Source organism: Pseudoliparis swirei, chromosome 21 (genome assembly GCF_029220125.1).
Source record: "Pseudoliparis swirei isolate HS2019 ecotype Mariana Trench chromosome 21, NWPU_hadal_v1, whole genome shotgun sequence".
Taxonomy (NCBI): Eukaryota; Metazoa; Chordata; class Actinopteri; order Perciformes; family Liparidae; genus Pseudoliparis; species Pseudoliparis swirei.
The window spans coordinates 1868024-1885523 of NC_079408.1; the positions used below are offsets into that span (position 1 = coordinate 1868024).

General features: G+C 44.5%; 3 protein-coding genes across 4 annotated transcripts in view; all 3 read left to right on the forward strand.

Moving 5' to 3' along the window:
* The window catches only part of LOC130212234 (cysteinyl leukotriene receptor 2-like), a 7798-nt gene extending 2715 nt beyond the window's left edge, over positions 1–5083 (forward strand). Inside the window, 6 exon segments of the mRNA XM_056443427.1 lie at positions 2460–2649; positions 3192–3298; positions 3301–3327; positions 3330–3357; positions 3461–3625; positions 4462–5083. Coding sequence (XP_056299402.1) covers positions 2480–2649; positions 3192–3298; positions 3301–3327; positions 3330–3357; positions 3461–3625; positions 4462–4927 — 963 coding nt within the window. The 5' untranslated portion in view covers positions 2460–2479 and the 3' untranslated portion in view covers positions 4928–5083.
* Positions 4906–9909, forward strand: LOC130212229 (cysteinyl leukotriene receptor 2-like). Of its 2 annotated transcripts, XM_056443419.1 has the most exons (5): positions 4906–5020; positions 7257–7446; positions 7990–8157; positions 8265–8432; positions 9288–9909. In XM_056443419.1, exons 1-5 carry the CDS (start codon positions 4990–4992, stop codon positions 9751–9753), a joined length of 1023 nt encoding a protein of 340 aa, XP_056299394.1. In that variant the 5' UTR covers positions 4906–4989; the 3' UTR covers positions 9754–9909. The 2 variants fall into 2 exon arrangements, with proteins under 2 accessions (XP_056299394.1, XP_056299393.1); XM_056443418.1 differs by lacking the exon at positions 4906–5020 and having other exon boundaries at positions 7039–7446.
* A 3515-nt stretch (positions 9910–13424) lies between these two features.
* kif1c (kinesin family member 1C) overlaps positions 13425–17500 on the forward strand; it is a 26894-nt gene continuing 22818 nt past the window's right edge. The window contains exons 1-2 of the mRNA XM_056443338.1: positions 13425–13743; positions 16922–17049. Of these exons, the coding sequence (XP_056299313.1) occupies positions 16944–17049 (106 nt within the window). The 5' untranslated portion in view covers positions 13425–13743; positions 16922–16943. The remainder of the gene's footprint in view (positions 13744–16921; positions 17050–17500) is intronic.

The following is a 17500-nucleotide window of genomic DNA, read 5'->3' on the forward strand; positions in this document are numbered from 1 at the left end:
AACTGCTGCCCCTAGTGATCACCCTTTATATTGTAACTGCTGCCCCCTAGTGGTCACCCTTTATATTGTAACTGCTGCCCCTAGTGGTCACTCTTTATATTGTAACTGCTGCCCCCTAGTGGTCACCCTTTATATTGTAACTGCTGCCCCTAGTGGTCACCCTTTATATTGTAACTGCTGCCCCTAGTGGTCACCCTTTATATTGTAACTGCTGCCCCTAGTGGTCACCCTTTATATTGTAACTGCTGCCCCTAGTGGTCACCCTTTATATTGTAACTGCTGCCCCTAGTGGTCACCCTTTATATTGTAACTGCTGCCCCTAGTGGTCACTCTTTATATTGTAACTGCTGCCCCTAGTGGTCACCCTTTATATTGTAACTGCTGCCCCCTAGTGGTCACCCTTTATATTGTAACTGCTGCCCCCTAGTGGTCACCCTTTATATTGTAACTGCTGCCCCCTAGTGGTCACTCTTTATATTGTGACTGCTGACCCCTAGTGGTCACCCTTTATATTGTAACTGCTGCCCCCTAGTGGTCACTCTTTATATTGTAACTGCTGCCCCTAGTGGTCACCCTTTATATTGTAACTGCTGCCCCTAGTGGTCACCCTTTACATTGTAACTGCTGCCCCTAGTGGTCACCCTTTATATTGTAACTGCTGCCCCTAGTGGTCACCCTTTATATTGTAACTGCTGCCCCCTAGTGGTCACCCTTTATATTGTAACTGCCCCTAGTGGTCACCCTTTATATTGTAACTGCTGCCCCTAGTGGTCACCCTTTATATTGTAACTGCTGCCCCCTAGTGGTCACTCTTTATATTGTAACTGCTGCCCCCTAGTGGTCACCCTTTATATTGTAACTGCTGCCCCCAGTGATCACCCTTTATATTGTAACTGCTGCCCCCTAGTGGTCACCCTTTATATTGTAACTGCTGCCCCTAGTGGTCACCCTTTATATTGTAACTGCTGCCCCCTAGTGGTCACCCTTTACATTGTAACTGCTGCCCCCTAGTGGTCACCCTTTATATTGTAACTGATGCCCCCTAGTGGTCACCCTTTATATTGTAACTGCTGCCCCTAGTGGTCACCCTTTATATTGTAACTGCTGCCCTAGTGGTCACCCTTTATATTGTAACTGCTGCCCTAGTGGTCACTCTTTATATTGTAACTGCTGCCCTAGTGGTCACCCTTTATATTGTAACTGCTGCCCCTAGTGGTCACTCTTTATATTGTAACTGCTGCCCCTAGTGGTCACCCTTTATATTGTAACTGCTGCCCCTAGTGGTCACCCTTTATATTGTAACTGCTGCCCCTAGTGGTCACCCTTTATATTGTAACTGCTGCCCCCTAGTGGTCACCCTTTATATTGTAACTGCTGCCCCTAGTGGTCACCCTTTATATTGTAACTGCTGCCCCTAGTGGTCACTCTTTATATTGTAACTGCTGCCCCTAGTGGTCACTCTTTATATTGTAACTGCTGCCCCCTAGTGGTCACCCTTTATATTGTAACTGCTGCCCCCTAGTGGTCACCCTTTATATTGTAACTGCTGCCCCCTAGTGGTCACCCTTTATATTGTAACTGCTGCCCCCTAGTGGTCACCCTTTATATTGTAACTGCTGCCCCCTAGTGGTCACCCTTTATATTGTAACTGCTGCCCCCTAGTGGTCACTCTTTATATTGTAACTGCTGCCCCCTAGTGGTCACCCTTTATATTGCGCACAGTGCCATAGAAATCACCCCTCAGTATTTCATTCATAGCGTCTCTGGTTCTGGTCTTCAGGTCTACTGGTTCTGGTCTTCAGGTCTACTGGTTCTGGTCTTCAGGTCTACTGGTTCACTGAGTGATGACCAGCTGGAGGACGTTACACTCTCTCAGCCAATCAGAAGGCTGGATTTCATCTCCATGTATTCTACTTGATGATCAGAGTTCACAGAACAGAGATGTGTACACGAGCTGCTGGACTGGTTTACATTCCACACACACACACACACACACACACACACACACACAGACACAGACACAGACACAGACACACAGGCACACACACACACACATTCCACAAACACACACACACACACATTCCACAAACACACACACAGACACACACACACATTCCACAAACACACACACACACACAGGCACGCACACACACATTCCACAAACACACACACACACATGCACACACACACACATTCCACAAACACACACACACAGGCACACACACACACAGGCACACACACACACAGGCACACACACATTACAGACACGCACACGGACATGAGTTTCCTGGTCCTGTGGTTTTGATCTGTGTTGCATTCAAGTACTGTTGCTTTCTGTGATTCATGGCACTGTGGGGGAGTCTTGATGGTTCCGTTATTATTCATACCTTTAATATGTATTTGTGTTTCAGTACCTGTGTATTTATATGTGTGTGTGTGTGTGTGTGTGTGTGTCGTAGGAAGCCTGCTCAGCGCTGCCATGGCCCACAACAACTCCTCGGTGAAGATCGATTTACTGGTGGCGTGTTTTCACGACGACGATGCGTTCAAGTACCGCGCCTACACCGTCACCTACCTGCTGCTGTGCCCTGTGGCGATCCTCTGCAACATCGGGGCGCTGGCCGTCTTCTTCCTGCAGAAGAACCGCAGGTCTGAATCTCTATCTGAGTGGGGTCCCTCCATTGACATCCATTCATTCTTAACCCTTTATTATCAACACACACACACATGTATCTCTATCTGAGTGGGGTCTCTCCATTGACTTCCATTCATTCTTAACCTTTATCACCAACATACACACACACATGTATCTCTATCTGAGTGGGGTCCCTCCATTGACTTCCATTTATTCTTTACCCTTCATCATCAAAAGATCTTTATCATTTACTAGACTTATTATTTCTTAAAACAGTTTTTTTAGGAAATTTTTTGACTACTTAAAAATATGTTTTAACGCAACTTGTATTTGTTTATTTTGTTAATGTAAAAAAAACGTCATAACATTTTCGGAAACATTATCTTTATATATTTTTATATTTACTTTTTTTATTATATTTTCAAAGAATTCTGAAACAAATCGAATATTTAAAGATTTGAGATAATTTAAATTTAATGTAAAGTTTTCCTGTACTTTAATAAAATGACAAATGTTTCCCAAAAGGTTAAATTGTGATCTTCACGTTTCCTCCCAGAAACTCCGCCTCCTGCATGGTCATGATGAACCTCGCCCTATCAGACGGGAGCTTCTCCCTTACCCTTCCTCTGCGATTGGCTTATTACTTCAGGGGCGGAGTCTGGGACTTCCTGATTGGCTGTGCCGACTGTGCGTCTCGGCTTTTACCTCAACCTGTACACGAGGTAACACACACACACACACACACTGACACACACACACACACACACGCACACACGCACACGATTTACAGATGAAGGATGACGTGGAGACGCTCTTCCTCCTCAGCATCCTCTTCCTCACTCTACTGAGCGCGCTCCGTTGGCTCGCCGTGAACCACCCACTGCGTCACCGAGATCTGGTCACGCCTCGAACCTTATTGGTCTGTGGGGGAGTCTGGCTGTTTGTGGGCGTGTCCTCGGTCCCCTTCTTGTCCAATGGGGTGACGACCAGGTCAGAAGTAAAGGTTTTATTATTATTTATTTTTCTTGAATTGCTTTTTAAAATTTTATAATTTGTTATTTTTTTAAAACTTTATCTCTTGATTATTTTAATCTTCAATTACTTTTTTATTTTGTAATTTCTTACATCATTCATGTTTTAATATGTTATATTATGTTAATATGTTAATACAGTATGACTTTAACTTTGATAAACATTATTTATCCTGAACATTTCTTTCTTTTAAGGGCCTCTCTCAGGGCCCCTCTTAGGCCCCTCCTCTCTTCGGGCCCCTCATCTCTTAGGGCCCCTCCTCTCTTAGTGCCCCTCCTCTCTTCGGGCCCCTCCTCTCTTAGGGCCTCTCTTAGTGCCCCTCCTCTCTTCGGGCTCCTCCTCTCTTAGGGCCCCTCCTCTCTTAGGGCCCCTCCTCTCTTCAGGCTCCTCCTCTCTTAGGGCCCCTCCTCTCTTCGGGCTCCTCCTCTTAGGGCCCCTCCTCTTAGGGCCTCTCTTAGGGCCCTCCTCTTAGTGCCCTCCTCTTAGGGCCCCTCCTCTTAGGGCCTCTCTTAGTGCCCTCCTCTTCAGGCTCCTCCTCTTAGGGCCCCTCCTCTCTTAGGGCCTCTCTTAGGGCCCCTCCTCTCTTCAGGCTCCTCCTCTCTTAGGGCCCCTCCTCTCTTAGGGCCTCTCTTAGGGCCCCTCCTTTCTTCGGGCCTCCCTGAATGAATCATCTTCATGTGGCTGCAGTGACCTCTGCAGCCTCTGGGGGCCACTAGTGGCCCTTTGGTAGTTCAGCTCGAAACAGAGAATTCAAGTCTCTTAAATGCTGTCCACCCATTGGCTGTGTGTTTCAGGGCAGGGTCTCCTCGGTGCTTCGAGCCGTCTAGCCCCTCCTCCTGGGGGCGTGTCCTGATCCTGAACTACGTGGCGTTGGCCCTCGGCTTCCTGCTCCCGTTCCTCACCATCCTCGTGTGCTACGGCCGGCTCGTCCGCCGCCTCACGGCCCGCTCCCACGTCCACGGCGCCCGCCGCCGCGGCAGGTGGCGCTCGGTGCGCCTGGTCGCCATGGTGACGGCGACCTTCCTGCTCTGCTTCCTGCCCTACCACGTGGTGCGGACCCTGCACCTGCACGCCGTGTGCGGCGCGTGGCCCTGCGGCCTCACGGTGGCGCTGCAGCGCGCCGCCGTGGTCACGCTGTGCCTGGCGGCGTCCAACAGCGTGGTCAACCCGCTGCTGTACTACTACGGGACCCGGACCTTCAGGGGCCACATGAGGGACGCCCACTCGTCTCTGAGGACCGGCTCCAAGAGGGCCGAGTGAAGGACCCCGACCCCTGACCCCTGGGCGACTTCCTGTCAGAACATTGTGATGACATCATCACAATGATGGCGTCTGTCAGGTTCACTGAATCAGGTGAAAGTTCAAGATCTAAATGTATTTAATTGTAATAAAATTAAAATAAATATTTATATCGTTCTTTTAAAGTCATTATTGAAAGAATAGGAAAGATTCATGTAGAGGGTCAGAGGGTCACTCAGGGTCACCAACGACACACACACACAAACACACACACAGTCACACACACACACACACAAACACACACACACACCTCGTGATGTTTTGACTAAACACACTGAGGTGATGAAATAATATTTACCTGAGCAAATGATCTCAGATCAGCTGTTGCCTGTGTGTGTGTGTGTGTGTGTCTGTATATATATTTGAGATATATCAGATATATTATATATTTATGTTATATATTTATATTATGTATCATATATATTATATATATATCTATTATATTATATATTATTTATATTACATAATATAAAATATGTATTGTATTATATTTTATTTATATTATATATTATTTATTACATTATATATTATATATATTATTTATATTATATGTACAATAAATACGTTAACACAACGCAAAGTTTCCCGTGCAGTGACGTCACAGCTGTCTGTTGGTAGCTCGTTGGGGGGGGGCTGCTGCTTTGACTTCCGGTGTGCGCGCGTCTCGGGTTCCAGCGCGAGCTCGGAGGGGGGCAATGTGACAAAGATCGTCTGTTGAAGCAGAAGAGCCACTCCATCAGAAGAAAAAAGTTTCTGAGGGTCTTACATTGTTTATTTGGGATCCACATTGTGCTACTTTACACAATAGTACTCACATACACATATTATATATATATATATATATATACATTATATTATATATAGTATAACTGAGTACATTTACTCTAGTACAGTTTGTAGGTATTCGTACGTTCATTCTTATGCTACCTTTTACGATGTTCATCTGCTCATATATTATATTGTATTAGTTGCTTTATGAATTTAGATATTTACACGAAAGGTACATGAATATTCTGTCATAGATTAAACTACCCAACAGTTAAGCTGAAACCAGTAGTACTTTTACTTGTAACATAGTATTCATAAAGTGTGGTTTTAGTTATTATTTTAGCTATTTAGTTGTACGAGGTGAAATTAGTACTTCAGTTTTTATAAAGTGGGGCTTTAATACTTGTTCTGTTGTAGAGTTTTTGTACCTTGTCACATTAGTACTTTTACTTTAATAAAGTATTTGTACAGTGTGGTATTCGTACTTCTACTTGAACAAAGTATTTGTACAGTGTGGTATTCGTACTTGTACTTTAATAATGTATTTGTACAGTGTGGTATTCGTACTTGTACTTTAATAATGTATTTGTACAGTGTGGTATTCGTACTTGTACTTTAATAAAGTATTTTTAAAGTGTGGTATTCGTACTTGTACTTTAATAAAGTATTTGTACAGTGTGGTATTCGTACTTGTACTTTAATAAAGTATTTGTACAGTGTGGTATTCGTACTTGTACTGTAAGAGTGTTATCCCCTTTATATTGTGGTCACCCTTTATATTGCGCACAGTGCCATAGAAATCACCCCTCAGTATTTCATTCATAGCGTCTCTGGTTCTGGTCTTCAGGTCTACTGGTTCTGGTCTTCAGGTCTACTGGTTCTGGTCTTCAGGTCTACTGGTTCACTGAGTGATGACCAGCTGGAGGACGTTACACTCTCTCAGCCAATCAGAAGGCTGGATTTCATCTCCATGTATTCTACTTGATGATCAGAGTTCACAGAACAGAGATGTGTACACGAGCTGCTGGACTGGTTTACATTCCACACACACACACACACACACACACACACACACACACACAGACACAGACACAGACACAGACACACACACACACATTCCACAAACACACACACACACACATTCCACAAACACACACACACACAGACACACACACACATTCCACAAACACACACACACACACAGGCACGCACACACACATTCCACAAACACACACACACACATGCACACACACACACATTCCACAAACACACACACACAGGCACACACACACACAGGCACACACACACAGGCACACACACATTACAGACACGCACACGGACATGAGTTTCCTGGTCCTGTGGTTTTGATCTGTGTTGCATTCAAGTACTGTTGCTTTCTGTGATTCATGGCACTGTGGGGGAGTCTTGATGGTTCCGTTATTATTCATACCTTTAATATGTATTTGTGTTTCAGTACCTGTGTATTTATATGTGTGTGTGTGTGTGTGTGTGTGTGTCGTAGGAAGCCTGCTCAGCGCTGCCATGGCCCACAACAACTCCTCGGTGAAGATCGATTTACTGGTGGCGTGTTTTCACGACGACGATGCGTTCAAGTACCGCGCCTACACCGTCACCTACCTGCTGCTGTGCCCTGTGGCGATCCTCTGCAACATCGGGGCGCTGGCCGTCTTCTTCCTGCAGAAGAACCGCAGGTCTGAATCTCTATCTGAGTGGGGTCCCTCCATTGACATCCATTCATTCTTAACCCTTTATTATCAACACACACACACATGTATCTCTATCTGAGTGGGGTCTCTCCATTGACTTCCATTCATTCTTAACCTTTATCACCAACATACACACACACATGTATCTCTATCTGAGTGGGGTCCCTCCATTGACTTCCATTTATTCTTTACCCTTCATCATCAAAAGATCTTTATCATTTACTAGACTTATTATTTCTTAAAACAGTTTTTTTAGGAAATTTTTTGACTACTTAAAAATATGTTTTAACGCAACTTGTATTTGTTTATTTTGTTAATGTAAAAAAAACGTCATAACATTTTCGGAAACATTATCTTTATATATTTTTATATTTACTTTTTTTATTATATTTTCAAAGAATTCTGAAACAAATCGAATATTTAAAGATTTGAGATAATTTAAATTTAATGTAAAGTTTTCCTGTACTTTAATAAAATGACAAATGTTTCCCAAAAGGTTAAATTGTGATCTTCACGTTTCCTCCCCAGAAACTCCGCCTCCTGCATGGTCATGATGAACCTCGCCCTATCAGACGGGAGCTTCTCCCTTACCCTTCCTCTGCGATTGGCTTATTACTTCAGGGGCGGAGTCTGGGACTTCCCTGATTGGCTGTGCCGACTGTGCGTCTACGGCTTTTACCTCAACCTGTACACGAGGTAACACACACACACACACACACTGACACACACACACACACACACACGCACACACACGCACACGATTTACAGATGAAGGATGACGTGGAGACGCTCTTCCTCCTCAGCATCCTCTTCCTCACTCTACTGAGCGCGCTCCGTTGGCTCGCCGTGAACCACCCACTGCGTCACCGAGATCTGGTCACGCCCCCTCGAACCTTATTGGTCTGTGGGGGAGTCTGGCTGTTTGTGGGCGTGTCCTCGGTCCCCTTCTTGTCCAATGGGGTGACGACCAGGTCAGAAGTAAAGGTTTTATTATTATTTATTTTTTTCTTGAATTGCTTTTTAAAATTTTATAATTTGTTATTTTTTTAAAACTTTATCTCTTGATTATTTTAATCTTCAATTACTTTTTTATTTTGTAATTTCTTACATCATTCATGTTTTAATATGTTATATTATGTTAATATGTTAATACAGTATGACTTTAACTTTGATAAACATTATTTATCCTGAACATTTCTTTCTTTTAAGGGCCTCTCTCAGGGCCCCTCTTAGGCCCCTCCTCTCTTCGGGCCCCTCATCTCTTAGGGCCCCTCCTCTCTTAGTGCCCCTCCTCTCTTCGGGCCCCTCCTCTCTTAGGGCCTCTCTTAGTGCCCCTCCTCTCTTCGGGCTCCTCCTCTCTTAGGGCCCCTCCTCTCTTAGGGCCCCTCCTCTCTTCAGGCTCCTCCTCTCTTAGGGCCCCTCCTCTCTTCGGGCTCCTCCTCTCTTAGGGCCCCTCCTCTCTTAGGGCCTCTCTTAGGGCCCCTCCTCTCTTAGTGCCCCTCCTCTCTTAGGGCCCCTCCTCTCTTAGGGCCTCTCTTAGTGCCCCTCCTCTCTTCAGGCTCCTCCTCTCTTAGGGCCCCTCCTCTCTTAGGGCCTCTCTTAGTGCCCCTCCTCTCTTCAGGCTCCTCCTCTCTTAGGGCCCCTCCTCTCTTAGGGCCTCTCTTAGGGCCCCTCCTTTCTTCGGGCCTCCCTGAATGAATCATCTTCATGTGGCTGCAGTGACCTCTGCAGCCTCTGGGGGCCACTAGTGGCCCTTTGGTAGTTCAGCTCGAAACAGAGAATTCAAGTCTCTTAAATGCTGTCCACCCATTGGCTGTGTGTTTCAGGGCAGGGTCTCCTCGGTGCTTCGAGCCGTCTAGCCCCTCCTCCTGGGGGCGTGTCCTGATCCTGAACTACGTGGCGTTGGCCCTCGGCTTCCTGCTCCCGTTCCTCACCATCCTCGTGTGCTACGGCCGGCTCGTCCGCCGCCTCACGGCCCGCTCCCACGTCCACGGCGCCCGCCGCCGCGGCAGGTGGCGCTCGGTGCGCCTGGTCGCCATGGTGACGGCGACCTTCCTGCTCTGCTTCCTGCCCTACCACGTGGTGCGGACCCTGCACCTGCACGCCGTGTGCGGCGCGTGGCCCTGCGGCCTCACGGTGGCGCTGCAGCGCGCCGCCGTGGTCACGCTGTGCCTGGCGGCGTCCAACAGCGTGGTCAACCCGCTGCTGTACTACTACGGGACCCGGACCTTCAGGGGCCACATGAGGGACGCCCACTCGTCTCTGAGGACCGGCTCCAAGAGGGCCGAGTGAAGGACCCCGACCCCTGACCCCTGGGCGACTTCCTGTCAGAACATTGTGATGACATCATCACAATGATGGCGTCTGTCAGGTTCACTGAATCAGGTGAAAGTTCAAGATCTAAATGTATTTAATTGTAATAAAATTAAAATAAATATTTATATCGTTCTTTTAAAGTCATTATTGAAAGAATAGGAAAGATTCATGTAGAGGGTCAGAGGGTCACTCAGGGTCACCAACGACACACACACACAAACACACACACAGTCACACACACACACACACACACACACACCTCGTGATGTTTTGACTAAACACACTGAGGTGATGAAATAATATTTACCTGAGCAAATGATCTCAGATCAGCTGTTGCCTGTGTGTGTGTGTGTGTGTGTCTGTATATATATTTGAGATATATCAGATATATTATATATTTATGTTATATATTTATATTATGTATCATATATATTATATATATATCTATTATATTATATATTATTTATATTACATAATATAAAATATGTATTGTATTATATTTTATTTATATTATATATTATTTATTACATTATATATTATATATATTATTTATATTATATGTACAATAAATACGTTAACACAACGCAAAGTTTCCCGTGCAGTGACGTCACAGCTGTCTGTTGGTAGCTCGTTGGGGGGGGGCTGCTGCTTTGACTTCCGGTGTGCGCGCGTCTCGGGTTCCAGCGCGAGCTCGGAGGGGGGCAATGTGACAAAGATCGTCTGTTGAAGCAGAAGAGCCACTCCATCAGAAGAAAAAAGTTTCTGAGGGTCTTACATTGTTTATTTGGGATCCACATTGTGCTACTTTACACAATAGTACTCACATACACATATTATATATATATATATATATACATTATATTATATATAGTATAACTGAGTACATTTACTCTAGTACAGTTTGTAGGTATTCGTACGTTCATTCTTATGCTACCTTTTACGATGTTCATCTGCTCATATATTATATTGTATTAGTTGCTTTATGAATTTAGATATTTACACGAAAGGTACATGAATATTCTGTCATAGATTAAACTACCCAACAGTTAAGCTGAAACCAGTAGTACTTTTACTTGTAACATAGTATTCATAAAGTGTGGTTTTAGTTATTATTTTAGCTATTTAGTTGTACGAGGTGAAATTAGTACTTCAGTTTTTATAAAGTGGGGCTTTAATACTTGTTCTGTTGTAGAGTTTTGTACCTTGTCACATTAGTACTTTTACTTTAATAAAGTATTTGTACAGTGTGGTATTCGTACTTCTACTTGAACAAAGTATTTGTACAGTGTGGTATTCGTACTTGTACTTTAATAATGTATTTGTACAGTGTGGTATTCGTACTTGTACTTTAATAATGTATTTGTACAGTGTGGTATTCGTACTTGTACTTTAATAAAGTATTTTTAAAGTGTGGTATTCGTACTTGTACTTTAATAAAGTATTTGTACAGTGTGGTATTCGTACTTGTACTTTAATAAAGTATTTGTACAGTGTGGTATTCGTACTTGTACTGTAAGAGTGTTATCCAGTGTGTTATCAGTACTGTTGCTCTAAAGGAGTATTTCTAAAGTGTTATATTAGTACTTATATGTGGTACTAGTCAGTGGCGGCTGGTGAAATTTTTTTGGGGGGGGGGGGCAGTTTAAATATCACTCAACAATGAGAAGAAAAGAGGTTTTGAGTAGAATATAGTAAAAAACAAAGCTTTATTTCAAGAACACAGCGTGCTCAACACGGTCCAATAACAACTATCAACACACTGTAACTTTAGCATGAGAGGTTCAGAGCAGCTTTAAGGAACATTGGGTTGGGTTTCAGAGGTTTGCAAAATAAAAGAGTTTCACCCTCACATGAAAGAGGTTCAGAGCAGAATAGAGTCAGAAAGAGATCACATGTTACATTGGGTGACAGAGCAGACCCACTTCTGTAAAGACAAGTAGCTCCTCTCTTTAAAGTGGTCACTTTACTCTCTGGTTAAAGTCAATCATGTCTGTAACCAGCCTGTTTCATTATTCTGGAGGGAATGTGTCTGTTTTTCAGAACTTCTTCGTTGTGTTTCGATGCCAGTTCGGTCTCCTTCTGCTGACTGCAAACAGGGTTAGCTTCAGGCTGTTAGCGAGTTAGCTCCATGCTCTTAGCTAGATAACTGCGGCAAGATTCGTGCTTTCCACTTGTCTGCAGCTCTGTAGATCCCTCACCCCGTTGTAGTCCAGAGAGTTTCAGTCCCTTTGGAACAACAGACAGGAGAAACTAAAAACAAATTACTCATGGAGCATCCAGCTAACCAGCTCCGGTTAGCATATAGGCTTGAGGAGAACCTCCGGGTGTACGTCCTCCCGCGGTCAGCGCTTTGCTGCAGAATTTTTAAATCCGGATGTTCGGGTCCCAACTCTTTCAGCCTCTTCTTGTCAATATCTGACCGTCGATTGAAAGGTGTTTGGTGTAGAGATACCAGAGTTTTCAGTCGCCGACGCCATACTAACATAAAGCTTCTGCTAGCTATGTTGCTCGCGTACCTCCGTGGAGCTCCGTGGTTGCCAGGTCTGTGTGACACAACCAGCCCAATGGCCAATAAAACCAGCCCAATATCAGAACTCAAAATATGCCCGTGCCAAACCATATACACTGCTTTTAAAGTCCAACAGCATTGCTATCATTGCCAAATGTATTGTAATATCTACAAAGTAACAACATATGTTTAGTTTGCCAGCATTAAAAGCAGTTTTCCCTCAAGTTATTTCACCTAGGTCCTAAAATGGCCTTGTGTAATTAGATACAGTATATTATCATAAATAAAATGTGTGTACGTGCTGATCTTGAGTCAGTTTGGTAGGATTTGGGTATGAATAAATTATTTCATTTAAAATATGGATTTTTATTTAAAGATATTCATGTAATTTGCATGCATAATAGGTCTACCCGAACCAACGGACAAACAATTCAACCCGCGCAACACTTCAAAAGTGGCCCGATTCCGCAGGAAAACCGCGGACCTGGCAACACTGCTCTATGGGCTGAGGGAACATACGGGTCTCTGATCTGCCGAATAGTCCAATCACGTGACCAGTGGCCATGGCGCACATTTTTGTGACCCAAGATTCACGTTTCATCCGCCAATGAGAAGCCGTCATTGCCGAAACGACTGAAATGTTTTCTCGTTGCCGTACACACACATTGGGCCGGAGCCCCGAAAAAGGGGAGGGGCTTCTCTCCGTGATAATGGCGATATATTATATTTTTTCACATTAACTTAAGTGGTTGTTGACAGGCTGACAGTCTCCCACACACATTTAGCGCGTCAACACGGTATATTTACTATTTAAATGATTTGGCATATAATGTTTTTTGACAGGAAAAAAAAAAATCCTTTTTTTTTTTTTTCATCTCAAAATTTTAAGAGGGGCGGCGCCCTAGCGCCCCCTATGGACGAACCGCCACTGGTACTAGTACTTCGTTGCATAGTAAAGCTGATAGTTTTCGTCAGTGAATAACAGTCAGAGTGAGACCTCTGTCTGTCAGCCGCCCGGAGGAGCAGGGGGCGGGGCGGAGCGCCTCGAGCTCCAGCGCAGAGCCCTGATTGGCTCTCCCTCCCTCCCTGCGCCTGCGCTCCTCGGTCACGGGGACGCGCTCGCATTCACACGCGCACACCCGCAGCGCGGCCAGGCCACCGGCCAGCCCCTCTGCCCCCCCTCTCGCTTCTTTTTTCTTCTTTTTCTTTTCCGTTTTTAAAACTATTTTTTCCGTTAAAACTTCCCGTTGAAACCCGGTTGACCGGTCACGCGCCCCCGCCCCCCGCCCCCCCCTCGCCGGACAAGACCGGACGGACCACCGGATTACCGACTTCCGCGCCGAGCCGCTCCGCCCTGTGGCGGGCCTCGACTGCTCCGCGTTTACCGGCGGTCAGATCGACCGGACGGTGACGTCATCACCGGGGAAAAGTTTGTTGCACCGGAGGAGACGACGCTCGTGAGTGTTTTAACTTTTCCTCAACCCCCTCCCCCCAAATGTGTGACTCTGACTGTGTGTGTGTCCCGGTACCGGTAGGCCCAGACTGGAACCGGGACTCGGACCGGGACCGGGACCGTCTGCTTGCCGTTAGTTTGTTGTTTAGATGTAGGACCGTGGAGACGGATGAGCGCGTGACTTCCTCGGTCAACCCGGTAATATTATTTATTTAAATATGATTTAATATAATATAAAGTAGAACACGTTACTATAATGACATATATATGTATATATATTAATATAAAGTAGTAGAAGTTAGTATCCTAATATATATATATTAATATAATATAAAGTAGTAGAAGTTAGTATACTAATATATATATATTAATATAATATAAAGTAGTAGAAGACGTTAGTATACTAATATATATATATATATACATATATATATTATTATAATATAAAGTAGTAGAAGTTATTATAATAATATGTATATTAATAACTAATAATATACATATATATATTAATATAATATACAATAGTAGAAGTTACTATGCTAATATATATATTAATATAATATAAAGTAGTAGAAGTTACTATAATAATATATCTATTAATAACCATAATATATATATTAATATAAAGTAGTAGAAAATAATATTATTTATTTTAATATAAAATAACATAATTTAATGCAATATAAAGTAGCATCATTTACTATAAAATACTGTAATGTGAATTTTGTAATATAAAATAAAGTAACACAAGTTACTATGAAATAACTTCTCCAATAATATATTTTATTTCAATATATAATAACAATTTAATATTATGTAAAGTATTACCATTTACTATCAAATAATAAAGTCATACAATATAAAGTCATAACATTGACTATATATAATTTATATACCATATATATATACATATATATATATAAGGTATCTTCATGTAAAACATTTAGTTTATTATGATGTTTATTAAAATTGTACTTCTTGTTTCATGAAGTGTATTAATTTCTTTTATCCATGGTGAGATTATTATTATTATTGACATCAGAGATTAATAATAATATCAACATTCCAATGTATAAATAATCATAATTGAATTATCGGTTAGCTTAGCATTTAGCTCACACTCAGTGCCAGCTGGTTTTTGGTTGTTCCTTCATTAAAGAGGACAAGTACACACGTACTTGTACTTGTACTCTGATGTTTCCCACCGCCCCTGAAGGCAGCACGCGGTCGTCACCGTGTGTCCGAGCGTAAAATGCTCTTCACAGGCTGGTCGGGTCAAGCTGACGGCTATCTTTAGCTGTGTGTGTGTGTGTGTGTGTGTGTGTGTGGGGGGGGGGGGGTCAGGTCTCTGGTTCTACTCTGACCCTGAGTCTAGCTCATGGGGTCGTCACGGTAACCACGAGGTAGCCGGTTCCATCCCCGCTCTCCCCATAGTTCATGTTGTAGTGCCCTTGAGCAAGGCACCCCCAGTTGCTCCTTAATAACTGAGGATGGTCAATGAGAAGAATTTACCCACAGGGTCAATACAAGAGTAAATAACAACAACAACAACAACAACAACTCTGACCTCTGAAGGTTTCACTTCATGTTGGAGCCTCAAAAAGAGAAAAAAAACACAAAACGAGAATCTATCTCTAATCTCTCCCTCTCTCTCTCTCTATCTCTCTCTCTCTGTCTATCTCTCTCTCTCCTCTGACTCTGTGTCTCCTCTCTCTCTCGCTCTAATCTCTCTCTCTAATCTCTCCCTCCCCCCTCTATCTCTCCTCTCTCTCTCTCTCTCTCTCTCTCCTCTCTCCTCTGTCTCTCTCCCTCCCCCCCTCTCTCTCCTCTCTCTCTCCTCTCCTCTGTCTCTCTCTCTCCCTCCCCCCTCTCTCTCTCTCTCTCCTCTGTCTCTGTCTCTCTCCCCCCCTCTCTCTCTCCTCTCTCTCTCCTCTCTCTCCTCTCTCCTCTGTCTCTGTCTCTCTCCCCCCTCTCTCTCCTCTCTCTCCTCTCTCCTCTGTCTCTCTCCCTCCCCCTCTCTCTCTCCTCTCTCCTCTGTCTCTGTCTCTCTCCCTCCCCCCTCTCTCTCTCTCTCTCCTCTCTCCTCTGTCTCTCTCCCCCTCTCTCTCTCTCTCTCTCCCTCCTCTCCTCTGTCTCTCTCTCACTCCTCTCTCTCTCTCACTCCTCTGTCTCTGTCTCTCTCCCTCCCCCCTCTCTATCTCCTCTCTCTCTCCTCTCTCCTCTGTCTCTGTCTCTCTCCCCCTCTCTCTCCTCTCTCTCTCCCTCCTCCCCCCTCTCTCCTCTCTCTCTCTCCCTCCCCCTCTCTCTCTGTACAGGTTGTGTAAACAGCTGGTTAGTTTGACTAAGAGCTTTAAAACTAGCCGAGCCTGTTGTGTGTACATTATGATGTGTTCACACACACACACACACACACACACACAGAGACACACACACACACAGAGACACACACACACTCAGTAACAATAGACTGAGGTGTATGTGTAGATGTGTGTGTGTGTGTGTGTGTGTGTGTGTGTGTGTGTGTGTGTGTCTCTGTGTGTGTGTGTGTGTGTGTCTGTGTCAATAACAGGACAGGAATGTAAATGGAGAGAAAATAAGTGGAAACATGGAGGAAAGGAGTGAGGAAGAGAGGGAGGGAGGGAGGAAAGGGAGGGAGGGAGGAGGTGTTAGGAAACAGGATAAGAGAAGAATGGAGTTTGAAAAACAACCAAAGATAAAGGAAAGGAGAGGAAGAGGAGTGGCTTCAGAAGGAAAGGAAACAAGGAAAGGAGAGGAAGAGGAGTGGCTTCAGAAGGAAAGGAAACAAGGAAAGGAGAGGAAGAGGAGTGGCTTCAGAAGGAAATGAAACAAGGAAAGGAGAGGAAGAGGAGTGGCTTCAGAAGGAAAGGAGAGGAAGAGGAGTGGCTTCAGAAGGAAAGGAAAGGAGAGGAAGAGGAGTGGCTTCAGAAGGAAAGGAGAGGAAGAGGAGTGGCTTCAGAAGGAAAGGAATCAAATAACTAAAGATGTAAATGTTTTATTATTTCCATAAAGTTGTTTCACTAAACCGTCAAAGAGAAAGAGGGAACACTGGAGACTACATTTCCCAGGATGCACTTGGTCTCTCATGAGAACAACTCCCGTTTGGGATGTTTCTTTTCTTGAGAGTTTGATTGGCCTCTGGCTCTCTGATTGGCTGTGTTCAGGTGGAGTGGGCGGAGCTACGTGATGACGGGTGCCTCGGTGAAAGTGGCGGTGAGAGTCCGTCCGTTCAACTCCAGAGAGACGGGACGCCACGCCAAGTGTGTGATCCAGATGCAGGGGGACACCACCTGTAAGACACACACACACACACACACACACACACACACACACACACACACACACACACACACACACACACACACACACAGGGGGACACCACCTGTAAGACACACACACACACACAGGGGGACACCACCTGTAAGACACACACACACACACACACACACACACACACACACACACACACACACAGGGGGACACCACCTGTAAGACACACACACACACACACACACAGGGGGACACCACCTGTAAGACACACACACACACACACACACACACACACACACACACACACACAGGGGGACACCACCTGTAAGACACACACACACACACACAGGGGGACACCACCTGTAAGACACACACACACACACACACACACACACACAGGGGGATACCACCTGTAAGACACACACACACACAGGGGGACACCACCTGTAAGACACACACACACACACACACAC

Excerpts from the sequence above, each read along its gene's own strand:
- LOC130212229 (XM_056443418.1), top strand. The coding sequence starts at position 7,163 with ATGGTTCCGTTATTATTCATACCTTTAATATGTATTTGTGTTTCAGTA. Across the intron at positions 8,158-8,264 it reads TACCTCAACCTGTACACGAG|CATCCTCTTCCTCACTCTAC; the intron begins GTAACACACACA and ends CTTCCTCCTCAG. Across the intron at positions 8,433-9,287 it reads TCCAATGGGGTGACGACCAG|GGCAGGGTCTCCTCGGTGCT; the intron begins GTCAGAAGTAAA and ends TGTGTGTTTCAG.